Below are 15,219 nucleotides of genomic sequence, written 5' to 3'. Positions count from 1 at the left end.
GTAGGGATGCACGATATAATCGGCCCCCTATCGGCATTAAAACTGAATATGGGACATCGGCCACCCCACCGATATTTAACCCGATATTTGATCAGCTTCTGAGTTTCAAAAGTCTAAAAATAAAGTACTACTACTTCGTCTTCCTCAAAAACTTTTTACAGACTTAAAAACTTCTAAAGACGAGGGAAAAAATATTGATACATTAAAATATCCCAATATCTTCATATGCTGATATATTGCCATTTAAAAACACCATATCAATCTCTTTTACTAATGAAATATTGCTATATGTCATCGTTATGCTACGAAATCCCCCGATATTTTTATATGTTGATATATTGACGCGGTATCGATCTATTTTACTAACAAAATCTCACAAGAATTTGCAAAATATCACGAGAGTTTGTAACAGAACGATGAAATTTCACGAGATTTTGAAAGTAAAATAGATCGATACCGCGTTTTTAAAAATCAATTTGATATCAGCATATGAAAATATATTTGAGTTTATTATTTTTCAAAGTGTCAGAAATGGATAACAAAACTGCTATTTTCAATGAATACTTATTTTTGTCCAGCTTTAACATCGATATCGGTTATCGGCTACATGAGTTTTAAAATATCGGCATATCGGCCAAAATCCCAATATCGTGCATCCCTAGTCTGTAGTGACTGATGAGATAAACAGTTACAAATAATTCTAACATTTAATCATTGTTATTTTGAGTTTCACACAATTTGTTTTTAATTTAGCATTTTAATTATACATGTCTAATGGCTAAATTTCAAATGCATAATATATATAATATATATATAATATATATAATATATAATATATCCCAAAAGTAAATTAAACATTAGAAAGAAATGAGACAAAATCATAAAAAAAAAGATGCATCATGTTCTCAAACTGAATAAAATAAAAATTAGGCACTAAGAATTTAAATATACCCATTTTCTCTAATCTGGTAAATAAAAACCAGGCTGGTTAAACTTGTCGGATTATTAATCTTTCAGCCGTGCCATCATTTAGCTAAATAAGCAACCATACAAACAAAAGGGAATTTTTAAAAAGTAACAAAAGCAATCCCTCAAAAATTTCAGGAACTGCAAAAAGTCCCAAAATGTAAACCTATTCTTCCTAATCTTTTGGTCAATAGGCAAATAAAATAAAAATAAAAACTCTGTTAGTTCATTTTTCAGTAGGACTGTTTACTAAACAAATACTGTATTTTACAAATATTCTCTGTTGATCCAGAGAAAAACACGTTACCCAAAGCTTCATTTCCTCTAAAAGCTCAGGAAGTTTCACTCCAACACTCACCTGTCATAAGAATCTTCCAGGCGCTATTTTCCTATTGATGATGGTACTATGAGGATATTTTCTGGAGTAGATATTGAATTAACAGATCATCCTTTTTATGAATGAGTCTAATTTAAAACAACGGATGCTCTGCTTTACTGGCTTTTCCACAAAATCCCAAACTTAGCTGAACTTAAAAAGACTGAGATCTTTGGGACTCTGGAAAACAACATGAAATATTGAAATATAATGAAGATTATAATCATTATGGGGAAAGGTTTTATTCATATATCCTGTTTTGTAAAAAACAAACCACCCTTTCATTTCTTCATCATGACAAACCCAAACATCTGGGACTTTTTCACCTGCTAAGCCTCTAACTGTTAGAAAAAGCCCAAACTTTTTTCATTTATTGTCTTTTTTAAAGTCCTTCTATTTATTTATTCAATGTGTGTCTTTATCTATAGCCTAATCTGTATAATTACTTTTTAATCACTTCTATATTTTTCACCTTAATATGTGTGGTAGCAGGCTGCACTGGGGTCCAGATTATTAGTTTTATCACCTTTAGTGTAGGATTTAAGAGAAAAAAATAGTTTACCACAAGCTTCATTGGACTCTACGGAAAAAATAAAAAAAGTTAACTGATTTTTAAATGGTATTTCAGTATAATATAAGAAAAAAATTTAGAATTATGACTTTAATCCCAGAATTCTGATTTAAATCTCAGAATTTTGGATCCTAATCTTAAAGGGCACCATGAATGAAGAGATGTGGGAGCACTCAGCTTCACAGACAAAGATGTGATTTGTTTGGGAGGGCCAGTAACACATTGGAGGAAAATGAAGGACTTAGGCGACTTTTTACGTGCCAGATGGGTCACTATTTCATTGCTATTTCATTAACGGAAGAACAGAAGGTGATTAAAACAAAAGAGCTAGTTTCTAAAACAGACATGACAACAGCTTGATGCTAACATGTTAGCTGTAAGAATTTAGCCAGAATTCTGAGATTAAAGTCAGAATTCTGAGATTAATGTTAGAATTCTGAGATTAAAGTCAGAATTCTGAGATTAAAGTCAGAATTATGAGATTAATATTAGAACCCTGAGATTAAAGTCAGAATTCTGAGATTAATGTTAGAATTCTGAGATTAAAGTAAGAATTCTGAGATTAATATTAGAACCCTGAGATTAAAGTCAGAATTATGAGATTAAAGTCAGAATTCAGAGATTAAAGTCAGAACTCTGAGATTAATGTTAGAATACTGAGATTAATATTAGAACCCTGAGATTAAAGTCAGAATTATGAGATTAAAGTCAGAATTCAGAGATTAAAGTCAGAACTCTGAGATTAATATTAGAACCATGAGATTAAAGGCAGAATTCTGACTTTTTTTTACATAATAAACTGAAAAGTTTAAAAAAATCTGTTAACTTTTCTTGTCAGTGGCCGTAATCTTCTTCCGTAGGACTCAGACGTTGAAGTAGTTGGTAAACATTTACCCAAGGTGTTGCTGTACTTCCGGGATGAACCACCTGACGAGCGCGAGACGTGATGTCGCGCAGGTGACAGGTGTGCTGCCACCGACAAGAAGAGGTGACTTTAGAAACGTTTTATTGGATACATTTCATAGAAACTGAATCGAACGCAGAATCTAACTCATTGTCCTTCCTGGGTCGGAACTTTTCAGAGTCCAACCGAACCAGGGGCCCAGTGCCTGAACTCTCCCTGCTGCAGAGCTCAGATCTCAGTCTGACATGGAGTCTGCAGGTAAGAGGCTCCACTCAAACCAAACACTGATTTTTATCAAATGTTTTCTGTATTTTTATCCTTTATTTCTCTATAAACACAATTTAGATATTTCTCATCATTGCTTTCAGATCTGCTGTTTAAAAGCTGATTTCTATAAAGTCGTTTTATCCTTAATAAATAATAAGGAACATCCCAGGGAGATGCATGGAAATCATTTGTTTGATGTTTTCTCACAGAGATAAATAGATAAAAAGAAAACGTTTAGGGGTATGGGTGTTCGATATAGAGAAACGTCCAGCTGAGCTCTGATTGGTTGCAGGTTTGCAGATGTTTATAGTAATCTGGGTTGTTGCAGTGGAGGTTTCCATCCATGTTCCTGACAGGAACGCTGTCATGTGTGGACACACTGCATATACTGTATATATCCCCATGCACCTTTTTCTTCCTTTGGCACATTATTCTCCTTTGACTCTTTGAGCTGATGTAACAAGTAAATGTTCACTACTGTGAGATCAATAAAGGTTCAGTGTCCTGATGGAGGAAGCTTCTCCTTCAGTTTCATGGCGCACGTCTCCATCCTCTTTTCTACTAATGCTGTGAAACTTTTCTGTATTTAAGATGATGAAGAAAAGCATAATGCTTCCAACCCTGTGCTTGACTGTAAGGACAGTAGGCTTTCACTCCTACCCCGTTGTTATTTTGAACTTTTTTTTTTATGGATCTGGGCCTTAAAGACGACATGTTTTTTTTTAGCTGATCCTACATCCTCCCTTAATCTTGCTTGAGCTGCATTTTTAGGCCAGTTCGGAATATTATGAACTAATAACAAACCCATCAGAGGATCAGGGGATACTTTTGTCCTTCTGCATGTTTAATATATCAATAATCATACATTTTATCAGTAGGCCAGAGGGGCCGGGATGGAGGCAGCCAAAGACGTTCCCCCCTCGACGTCATCATGAGTCAGATCCGCCGCAAACGTTCAGCATCAGACAGGAAGCCCCTGGGACGCTTCCTGTCGCGGACGTCCGACCGGACGGGGACCCCTGAGGATGCAGAGTCTGAGAACAAAGGACGGAGTCCAGGTGAGGGGAAGAGCTGCTCTCTGTTGCATATATATATATATATAATCCTTAATTGATGCAGTAGTATTATTCTGTTTGAACGCATCAAGACATCATTTAAATAGCAAGAATGATAAGATACCTTAAAACAAACAAGACTGATGCCATGGTGGAGTGAGCTCTTGCCTAAAGTTTTGGCCCTGGAGGGGTAAGACCAAGTGTAGCAGATTAAAAATGGACAAAAGTAAGTTAAATGAACTAGAGCATCTGCTTGACTGTGGCGACTAGAAAAAAGATGCATAGCTCAAAAATTCCTCTGAAACGATCTCAACTAGAGATCAGGAAGCTAAACGGAGAGAAGCAGCTGCATCAGATGAGGTTTTTGTGTTTCAGGTGCAGCGGCCTCAGTGGAAAACGAGCGTGAAGCAGGCTGGGGAAGAGTGTCTGTGTTCCTGCAGAAGCTGGGGAAGAAAGCAGACAGCAGGATTCTCAGTTTGGCTAACTGTGATCTGACGGCTACAGACCTGCTGGAGCTTGGTAGATTTAACCGTCATTCACTAGAGAAAACAAACGAGATAATTTAAATATACACAACTGACCACATGAAACCAGCAATATTAAGTCTAAAAATTAAAAATATCTTTGAATATGATAAATCAATATGTTCTCAGCAGTTTGCTAGAAAAGTTTGTGCATGTTTTCTGTACCTAATGATGGGTGAATGTTAGTCACAAACTGAGGGATATAATTGCCACTTAATGAATGTTATCTAATAACATCTGTCCCATTAGTCTTGATATAAAGGAAATGCAATGTATTTTTGAGTAGTCAGTATCCTACCACACATAGAAACAGAGGAATTAGGGTTTAAAAATCTATTCAAACTCCATTTGAACTAATGCAGGTGTGAAGTTTAAAAACCAGGTGGATTTGCTAATAGTTTTAGTGCTTTAGTCACAACAGCCTAATTTTAAACTATTTATTTTTCAGCATTTTATGAAAGGAATATGTTTACAGAACGAATCAAACTGCAACTTTTAAAGTGTTTTAAGGTTTGTGTGGCAGCCATATTGGATATAAATTCTAAAGGTTTTTTTTATCGTTGCATTTCTCACTGGAACGATAAGAAAAAAATGTTTGGAGCAAAAATGAAATACAGTAGAAGCTAACAGCTTTAATCTATCTGGTAAATAAGGATTACTAGAGCTAACATTCAATCAGTAGCTAAAGCTAAAAGTTTCTTATAAAAACCTGAGCTATAAGTCGGTAACAGCGAAACAAAAAGTTTATTTTTAGCTTATTGTTTTAAATGAATGCAAATGCTAACAGAGTGAATGTTTTTAGCGTCGTTGCTCCAGTTCCTCCCCCAGCTGGAGGAGATGGACGTCTCATGGAACGAGCTGATTGGTGGAAGTCTGACGACGTTGACCTCTCACCTCCAGCATGTGAGCAGGATCAGGACCCTGAAGCTCTGCAGCTGCAGGCTGAACGCAGACGACGTAGCTGCTCTGGGTGAGAGCTCACTTCAGGACGCCTAAGATGTTTGCTAGATTTAAAAACAAGTCCTGCATATGCAGCATCGACCACCTGCTGAAACTTTAATAAGTGAAAAAATAAAATAAAAATAATTACCAAAATGACTTTAAAACACATTTTAAAAACGATGCTACTAATGCCAATGCTCTGTCAGACCAATATATGTGCGCAATACTTCAGATTTGCATCGATCCCTTTAGTTTTGTACAAAAAATAGACTTTAAACTACCTCAACAGGCATGTATTCCTTTAGTCATGTACAAAAAAAAAAAAAAAATTAAGGTCAGATCGCCACATGCTATAAAAAAAACACCAAAAAGTAAGCAGTTAGATAGGAATGAGCCACCTCAGCACATCAGACCTGCCTCTTCTCTGATTGTTTTTAAATCACTTTTCTCTTTGGCTTTTGACACCTATCAATACAGTGGGATTTATTTTATCCTTTATCTTTACCCAATTTTAACTGTTTTTTTTGTTTTTATCTTAACTGTTTTATTTATTTGTTCTATACAGCACTTTGGTCAGCTGTGGTTGTTTTTATAAGGGCTTAACAAATAAAGGTAATGAAAAAGTCTTCATATCATTCAGAAAGATTCATTCTGTAACTGATTTCAAATCAGATTTGTAATTAGATGTTTATTCTGCATCATTGGTTTGTTTACCAAATAGATGCTTTTTGAATTAAAAGAAGCTGGAGAAATTTGTGTTAGTGATAAAGGAATGTATTTTGTTAAATAAATTTTTATTTAGCTGCTGTAGTGCATTTGATGTCAGGAGACACCGAGAAAGACACCAGAAGCTGCGAGCCTTAGGAGCATCAGTCTTTTGATCGGCACATAGGAATTTTATTTAGATAAGAAGTTAAGAATTCGTTTTTTTTTTGTTTGCACATTTCTTAAGTTCACTAAAGGAAAAACATCAACCTAACATTTCTGGTGTGTCGCGACTGAAAGAACTTCGAGGTTAAAAGCTAGTGAGTCCCCTGCACTCAATTAGTGAAGATGAGTGTTTTTGCTTGACGAAGAAACAAAGAAATCAAAGAAAGATCTGGAAAGTGTGGCGTACATTTGTATTCGGGCTCCTAATTAAAGTATTTCTTTTTTCTCTTGTGTAGGTGAAGCCCTGACTTCTGTCCCACTTCTGGAGCTCCTAGATTTATCCTGGAACAGCAGTGTTGGTGGCGGCTCTTTGCAAGGCCTGCTGGGTAGGCTCCCTCCATCGCTGCGTGAGCTCCACCTGGTGGCCTGTCAGCTCACTGCACTCGATGCTGCTGCTCTGGGTGATTACATCATTGTTGGGCCGTGTGGATTCCTGTCAGTGGCTTTGGTTTAATGGATTTATCTCTGACTGTGTTTGGTTTCCCTTCCAGGGGAGTTGATGGCTATTCTGCCAAAAATCTGTGTGTTGGACGTCTCCTGTAACCCTGAGTTCACACAGGAAGCGGAGGGCGGTGGCTTCGGGGAGCTGGCCTCTTCCCTATCTCACACCGTTTCCCTGACAACGCTGCGGCTGCAGGCCTGTGGGCTGACAGCGGACAGCCTCTATGCTCTGGGTGGGTAAACCAAGATCATTACATATCTGATCATTACATAGTTTCTCATACGAGTAAATCATTTTTTTTTACCTTCTTGCTGTTGTTGAAGGAAGGACTTTATTTGTCGTCTTAAACTGGCTGATGATTCATCAGTGAAAAACCAGCAGATTGTTTGTCCTGCAGGTAATTCCCTCCGCTGTCTCCCCTCTCTACGTGAGCTGGACCTTTCCCGTAACAGAGGCCTGGTTGGAGGCCTGGACCGGCTCACCTTTCACCTGCCTCACATCACACACCTGGAGAGCCTCGACCTGCACCTCTGCTGCCTCCGGCACGCTGACCTTGATGCTTTACGTGAGTCACTGCGGATGTTGTGCCGCTGACACCCAGCAGGTACCTGCAGCCAGCGCTCACTTCCCTTCATCTCTCCAGTCCAGGCGCTGCCCTCTCTGACCGCGCTGTCGGAGCTCAACCTTTCGTCCAATAAGGTGGTGGGAGGCGGGGTCCACGAGCTGGTGTCTGTGCTCCCACTGAGTCAGATGAGGAGGCTGCCGCTCAACAACTGCAAGCTGAATGAGGAGTCCTTCACTGCCCTGTGTAAACGCAAACACTGAGGAGGATTATTGCTTATCGTTATTACTACTTAGCAGAACACTGACTTTAACCCAATTAGAGAAAAATACGATTTTTTACTTTATTTAAAACAAATCTTTCCCCATCTCCTAGAACTTTTTTTTTTTTTACAAATAAAAAAAACCCCATTAAATTAGCAAAAAAAAAAAAAATTTATTAAAAACAGACTGAGCTTCACAGCTACTTTTGATTTCTCATCTTTCCTGAACAGCCCACAGGTTTTCTGTAAAACTGAAATCGATGAGCTTAGACGGTCATTAAACAATGTTGGCTCCAAGTCTCTTTCCAAAGTTTCAGTTTTATTTGGTCAAATATTTCTTATCTAGTGCTGGATGATATACCTTACAAATCTAAACTCCATTGCCTTTCCTACCAAATCAGGTTAATAGATCATTTATTTATGTTGTCTCACCTAAGTCTCAGAGACCAAAGACCTCAGGCAAGCAATACATTTAAAGGAATAGTACACCCAAAACATGATTAGCCTTCATTTTCTACTCACCCCCATGCTGAACAACACTCTGGAGTACTTTTTTGATATCTCAAATGCATCTGGAGATCTGGGAGGCTTCTTGCTGTCTGCTGACATTCAAATAATGGAGGTCTATGGCGCCCGAGACATAAAGGTCCATAAAAGTCCACAAAAAACGTGTCAATATTCCTCCATACTGCTCGTCCAATGTATTCCAAGTGTCCTGAGTGGGTAGCATCCAGTGTATAGGATTTCCTGAAAGCGCGCACATGCGCGTTCAAGAGTCTACGGAAGCCGCCAGACCAAACCAGATGAAAGTGCGCATTCAGCTCGGCAAAGAACTCATGCTCTTCCTAAACACTGAAGTCCTCAGACATTTTTCTTTCGTTGTTTCTTTCTTTGCACAGGTAAACAGCACATTTCTTCTTCTACGCTTGCATTATCGGCAGAGCAGACGCTGAATGCGCACTTTCATCTGATTTGGTCTGCCAGCTTCCATAGCGTCGTGAAGACGCTTTTAGGAAATCCTATACACTACTGTTTATGCTCTAAAAACATTCTAAATGACTTCGTTTCGAGTAAATTCTGGATGCTACCCACTCAGGACACTTGGAATACATTGGAAGAGCAGTATGGAGGAATATTGACACGTTTTTTGTGGACTTTTATGGACCTTTCTGTCTCGGGCGCCATAGACCTCCATTATTTGAATGTCAGCAGACAGCAAGAAGCCTCCCAGATCTCCAGATGCATTTGAGATATCAAAAAAGTACTCCAGAGTGTTGTTCAGCATGGGGGTGAGTAGAAAATGAAGGCTAATCATGTTTTGGGTGTACTATTCCTTTAAAGCTAAAACTCACACATGATCTGGTTCACAGAGGCACGGTGTGGCTGCAGCCTCTGGGGTCTGCTCTGCTCTCTCCCTCATTCACTCCGCTTCCTTCTTAGATCAGCAGATCACCTTTTCTAGTGTTTTTGTATTCTTATCTACTTGTTTTTTTTTTTTGTTTTTTTTTCACTGCAGTTTTTCAGACATTAGACTGACAGGAGAGGGGGTATGAGAGGGGGGGAGAGACACGCCAAAGGACCACAGGTTGGATACGAACCCGGGTCGGCCGCGTCGAGGACTAACATTGTGCACACTAACCACAATGCAACCAAACCCCATCCGTACTTTTTAACTCTAATCAGCTATGAGAAGGCATCAAAAAAGAGAAAGTGATGAACTGAACCGAAGGACAAGTAGAAAAATTCTCAAATCTGTTTTTGCTGAATGCATCAGCAGTAAATATACAGAAAATCACTTCAACAGGAAACTAAACAATCCCAGCATCCCAAAACAATCAGGTGACTAGATTGCTTTTAAGACCTCACTATATTAATTAACACATTAGTTCAATTACTGGGCTAAATATCTATGCTTAGCTGGTCAAAACATAGCAATTACACGTTAAATAGACCAAAACATGTAAATAATGCAACTTCTCTTTCTTTGGTCTACATGTTATAGAATATAAGTGCTAGCGATAGATGAAAAGTGAAGCACCTTTAACTGTCTTAAATTTCATAGTCATTTCCTTCTGACTTTTTTACAGCCATCTGTTTGTGCTCCTTGGAGCTCCTCGTGGCTTCGCAGCGTAGTGGACTGAGTGTAAATCAGAAGGGCAGAGAAGTTTGCCGCAGGGTGGGGAATTAAGTAAAGTGATTTTTTTTATTTTTTAATACCAAATACTTTTATTTAAAATATCCTGGTGTTGCATAAATCATAATGCTTTATTATCCACCAAAGTTCTCTGTGTATTCAAAAGATGAGCAGACCCTCAGCATCATACAGCCTTATCCATGCTTAACAGTGCCCAGGAAGTGATGTTTTTTTCCCTTAAATGTTTAGTTTTTCCTGCCCAGACATACTTGGATAAACTTAATCATATTAGTCAATTAAAGCACATAATTCCAGTTAAAGTTCCAGCAGAGTTTAATAATCTACAGGTTTGCGCTGGTCGGACAGAGAACACTGTTTACTGACATCCATGTAAATATTGGCGTATATTTATATACATCATCCTCTCTGTGGGAGTGCTGCTGATCAGTTTTACATTTTAATGTTGATTAGAGTATAAATGTATTTCCTACGTGCATTTATCTCGCTGGATTATTGTGGTTTATTATCTTTATGACATAGGCCTCTATGTCACAATATATATTTACCTCCCTTAGACAGAAAGCCGTGGATCATCAAGGAAAAGCTCCTACAGGCTGAATATGTTGAAAATAGAGAGTATATATGAGAGAAATGTCATCACCTGTATTCATTTCACAGGAACCTTAGATTTTCTTGTTTTCTGCTGAATGTTTGTGGTTTCACTCGGTGATGTTGTCGTTTTTCAGCTCTGGTGGTGCCATACCTTCGCAGCGTGGATGTTTCCTGGTGTAAAGTGGTGGGCGGTCGCCTGCCGTTGTTGCTGGATGCTCTGCAGCCGTCTGTCATCTTGGAGCTGCGCCTCAGCAGCTGCAGCCTCACCACTGATGACCTGCGTCACCTAGGTGACCCATTAACTTCTCAGAAATCAATTTAGTGTCTTTGATTGAATGGAAGACCGTATTATTTAGTAACTAATGATGTTCCCCTGTTCAGCTGACGTCTGCAGACGGGGCAGCGTCTCCTCCCTCAGAGTCCTGGACCTGTCCTACAACAGCTCGGTTGGAGACGCCGGCTGGGCGGCGCTCTTCGCAGCAGGAGGTTTGGGTTCGCTGGAGGAGGCAGACATCAGCCTTCGACCCATGACCTCTGCTCCCTGCTCGGCCTGGCTGCCCGCGCTGCTTGGTTCTCTGCCTCGAATGCCGGCCCTGGCTCGGCTGGCGATGCAGCGCTGGACGGTCGGTTCACAGGAGGGGCGACAGCTGCAGTACAGCGTGAAGAACAGAAACATCCAACTGGAGTGGGATCCAGAGGTCACAGACGGGAAGACGAGCGGTCAGGAGGAGAGTCAGCCTGAGGAGTAATTGGTGTTTTTGGAACACAAAGATTTCAACAAACTCTAAATTTAGTCTGAAACAAACAGAACTCTCCGCCACCAGGAAGGTATAAGCCGTTCATTATTGTCCAAAATATTATGACTTTTATAAAACATTTCATAGTGTGATACGTAAAGTGACTGATGCACATTTAATAAGCACAAATATTTTAACAACTTGAAAAGAAACTTGATTATGTAGCAGAAAAAAGTAAATTGGTGTGTTGAACATATTTAATGACTTTTATTCCAGCCTTATGTCTGGACACTTTTACATGGAAATATTACATTTGCACATCCTAATAAAACATTTCACTGTAACATGTGTTTGATCATGAGCATAGCAGCAGATCAACAAACTAATAGTCAATGTTGGTCTTCTGGAGCCCCATCGGACGCGCTGCCGACTGTAGCATCTGTAACGTTACCATCTGCTTGATAAAGGCTTTTCCTCAAACCATGAAAGGCCTCAGCCAGGAAGACGTGACCGTCCTGCTCGTAAGACTCGACGTCGGTGTTCTGGGGGGGCAGACGCCCGCTGGAGATCAGCTCTCTGAAGGCCTGGGGTTATAGAAGGCATAGAAATAAACAAACCACCTTTAAATGAACAAAACAATTGCTCACAGTAAACTTATACCAAGCATGGATTATTTCTGCTTCCATCTTAGTTCAATGCACAGCATCAGACTTTGACAGGTTATGGTGAAAACCGTTTCCACAGGTTCCCGTTCTACAGTGGATCAGAAAGGCCAAAGTCCAGCCTTCCATATTTGGAACGTCTGCATGCATCCCCTTTTAAACACCCCAGATGAAAGGCTCGTTAGCAGGCCTCTGTAGCCCATTGACATGCTGAGGGAGAGCAGCTGTTAGAGAAAAGATGCATCTAAAAGTACCTGTGAGGACTGGATCTTTGGCTCTTCTTCAGCAGCTGTTCAGTCTGCTGGGTCTCCATTTTAAATGGTGTTCTCCAAGGTTGTGTGCTTGGACCACCGTATATAACAATAGTAACTGTAAATTCAAACTTTATTCCGTTTAATGTTTATAAATATTTATTTCACGTCATGTGCGCCATCCAATGCAGATCATTGGCTCCATCCACATCAGAGATGGCAAAAGTACTCACTTTCCTTACTTGAGTAAAAGTACAGATACTTGTGTTAAAAAATACTCTGGTAAAAGTGGAAGTACTGATTAAACTTCTTTACTCAAGTAAAAGTAACAAAGTACAGGCTTGTAAATTTACTTAAAGTATAAAAGTAAAAGTAGAAACCACTTTTTTCATGCCGTTGCCTACATTTAAAATGGATGTCTGCCAATAGGACTAGATCTCCGTTGTGTTCATTTTCAATCATCTCGTCGTCCATGCTACTATGCTAACGCCACCGCCACCAAGCTGCAATGATTTGCCGCCAATGAATACCGCCGAATCTGTCGATTCATCTTGTAGTGGTGCGTCAAATGCAACGTAGATTCCCATCCAATTAGATTGAATTTGGTATTGATGACGTGAAAAATAATAACGGTAACTCCATTGAAATGATTCAAAACTAAAGTAACGAGCCAATTTTTTAAAATGTAAGGAGTAGAAAGTACAGATATTTGTGTAAAAATGTAAGGAGTAGAAGTAAAAAGTCGCCATAAAAATAAGTAGTAAAGTAAAAATATCAGAAAAATCTACTTGAGTACAGTAACGAAGTATTTGTACTTCATTACTTCCCATCTCTGCTCATTGGTTAGCTAAAGGAAATCATCAGAAGCAGCAGGTGTTCTTCAAACTGCTAACGTGAATTGTCTATGCCATGCTACAATGTAGGATTCAGAAAAAGATGTTGAAATGTCTAAAAGGTCGGCGAGAGCGTATCGGGAGATGGAGACCAACAAGACCTCCCTCATCCTTGGCCCTATCTCATTAATTATTCAAAATAGCTGAATTGAGCTTTCAATTCATATAGTGGCATCTGGTTGTTTTTTTTTTAAAGGTTACTTTATACTTTTATTAGTTTTCCGAGCACATGCGTTTTCACTTTTACTTCAGTAAAGAGGTCAAGTTGATACATTAACTTCTACCAGATTCCGTAAAAGTTCATGCAAATAGAAACCGATGAGGGGGTCGTTTGGTTCCATTGTTAGCCTGTAATATCTGAAACCTGTCTATGATTCTGAAGGGCGGTCGTTAATGCGGGGGATTGTCTAACGACCGACCTTCAGAATCATAGACAGGTTCAGATATTACAGTCTAACAATGGAACCAAACGACCCACTCATCGGTTTCTATTTGCTTGTTTCCAAGCAATACAACGCCTTGTCTATATAAGACTCAAACTCACTGCGGATCCAGACTTTTGAATTGAGAAAGCTTCCTGGAGAGGTGGCGAAACGTCTTCAAATCTTGGAAACTAAGTCCAGTGGATTTTGTTGAACTTTTACGGAATGACTATGACCTGGATGACTGAGGATCTTCATCAGCATATTCTACCAGATTGTTTTTAAACTGCAGTATCTATACTATAATTCTACTTAAGCAACAAATGTGTGTACTTTTGACACCACTGGCCCTAGTACTGTTCCAATTCACAAGAACAGCTGACAGAGAACGGACAAAGTCCCCGGATGTTGTTCTTGCCGCTTCCTCTTTACCCAGCATGCATCAGAGCAGACTTGTCCTTTGTTGAGATTGACAGCTGTCCCAGCATGCACTGCGGCAGCAGCAGCTTTCAATGGAGCGCTCACAGAGCTCAGCCCTCTCTCGGCAAGGCGATGTGTGAAGGACCGCTGGCTATGATGGTGATTTTTTTTATCTGGCAAAATATTGATTTGATTTGTGTTTATCTGACTGTGTTCATTATTATTCCCCCACTCTATGAAAAAAGTCAGAATTTATGATTATCTAGAGACTATTAATAACAGTTGGTGAAATGCATTTCCAGACATGCAGAGCGCGTGTTTGGTGACGTCACGAGTTATCATTTGTTCCAATTGACCCATATTTATGCTGCGTGCTCCCGTTCTCCCCCAGTCCAGACCTTCCTGTGTTCTTCTCAAGAACATACTTGGCGAGGACACGAGTCCATACCTGCGTTCTTTGGAACGCTTGGAAACGGCCTGTAATCAATCATCATAGAAACATCCCCTCTGAGGAAAGACTTTTACTTGACAACACAAAAAAAAATTTAAAACACACACTACTTTTTTTTTCTTTAAATAATAAAAAATATCTAGTCTTCCTGTAAAAACATAAGTCCAGCTGTTTTTTTTAGGGGGGCGGGGGGTTGTACAAGGAGCAAAAATAACTGCAGTATTACCCGTGTTGTCATTTAGAGCAGAACTGACCGCTCTAGGTGCTGTATATCATAGCGAGATGAATATTTATACATTTCAGCAGCAAGGCAACTCAAAGTGCTGTACTGCATAGGAAACACAGAGAAAGGAACATTCTAGGCACATCAAAGAATAATGAAATGGCTGATTGGGAAAGAAAGTGGGATATAAATCTGAACTAATATTGTTCAGATAAGACAGTCAAAGGCCGCTCTAACCGGATTAAAAGCAACTGAGGGTTTCAGTGTTTTTACAGTTTTCTTAGAGTTCCTTTCCAGATTAGTGGCGCATGAGAACTAAATGCTGCCTGTCCATGCTAGGTTCTGGTTCTGCAGAGTAGATCTAACCCAGTAGACCTGAGAGGTCTGGCTGTTGACCCACTGACAATAGTCCATAACGTATTTTGGATCAAAGACATTCAGTGATTTGCAGACAAGTTCCTTTCTACCTCATCCTCCTTTTCTTTGTGTTTTTCTCTGATTTCTCTTATTTGTTTTAACCATAATGTTTCCATTTCAGCACCTATAGACATTAGTATTTCTGTTTTATTGGCTTTTAAAGGAATGGAATACTGAAGGAAATGTATAAAATGAC

General features: G+C 39.3%; 2 protein-coding genes across 3 annotated transcripts in view; one reads left to right on the top strand and one right to left on the bottom strand.

Annotated features, from left to right (window-relative positions):
• Positions 1 to 2,795: 2,795 nt before the first annotated feature.
• lrrc31 (leucine rich repeat containing 31) lies at positions 2,796 to 11,628 on the top strand. 2 transcript variants are annotated; one of them, XM_038304374.1, is made up of 11 exons: positions 2,796 to 2,901; positions 2,996 to 3,075; positions 3,963 to 4,142; positions 4,515 to 4,658; positions 5,466 to 5,633; positions 6,772 to 6,936; positions 7,027 to 7,209; positions 7,375 to 7,542; positions 7,621 to 7,785; positions 10,682 to 10,837; positions 10,929 to 11,628. In XM_038304374.1, the coding sequence occupies exons 2-11, from the start codon at positions 3,063 to 3,065 to the stop codon at positions 11,294 to 11,296; spliced, it is 1,710 nt and encodes a 569-aa protein (XP_038160302.1). In that variant the 5' UTR covers positions 2,796 to 2,901; positions 2,996 to 3,062; the 3' UTR covers positions 11,297 to 11,628. The 2 variants fall into 2 exon arrangements, with proteins under 2 accessions (XP_038160302.1, XP_038160301.1); XM_038304373.1 differs by having other exon boundaries at positions 3,960 to 4,142.
• The window catches only part of lrrc34 (leucine rich repeat containing 34), a 33,797-nt gene continuing 29,703 nt past the window's right edge, over positions 11,126 to 15,219 (bottom strand). The window contains exon 11 of the mRNA XM_038304376.1: positions 11,126 to 11,868. Within this exon, the coding sequence (XP_038160304.1) occupies positions 11,674 to 11,868 (195 nt within the window). The 3' untranslated portion in view covers positions 11,126 to 11,673. The remainder of the gene's footprint in view (positions 11,869 to 15,219) is intronic.

This window comes from Cyprinodon tularosa, unplaced genomic scaffold, assembly GCF_016077235.1.
Source record: "Cyprinodon tularosa strain WSP-4 unplaced genomic scaffold, ASM1607723v1 ctg533, whole genome shotgun sequence".
Classification (NCBI taxonomy): domain Eukaryota; kingdom Metazoa; phylum Chordata; class Actinopteri; order Cyprinodontiformes; family Cyprinodontidae; genus Cyprinodon; species Cyprinodon tularosa.
Note: the sequence above shows the minus strand (reverse complement) of the source record. Positions and strands in the feature narration are given on the sequence as shown.

What these genes read in the sequence shown, in the direction of transcription:
- lrrc31 (XM_038304373.1), top strand. An exon ending in TACAGACCTGCTGGAGCTTG is followed by an intron (nt 4,659 to 5,465) that starts GTAGATTTAACC and finishes GAATGTTTTTAG; the next exon opens with CGTCGTTGCTCCAGTTCCTC. An exon ending in AGACGACGTAGCTGCTCTGG is followed by an intron (nt 5,634 to 6,771) that starts GTGAGAGCTCAC and finishes TCTCTTGTGTAG; the next exon opens with GTGAAGCCCTGACTTCTGTC.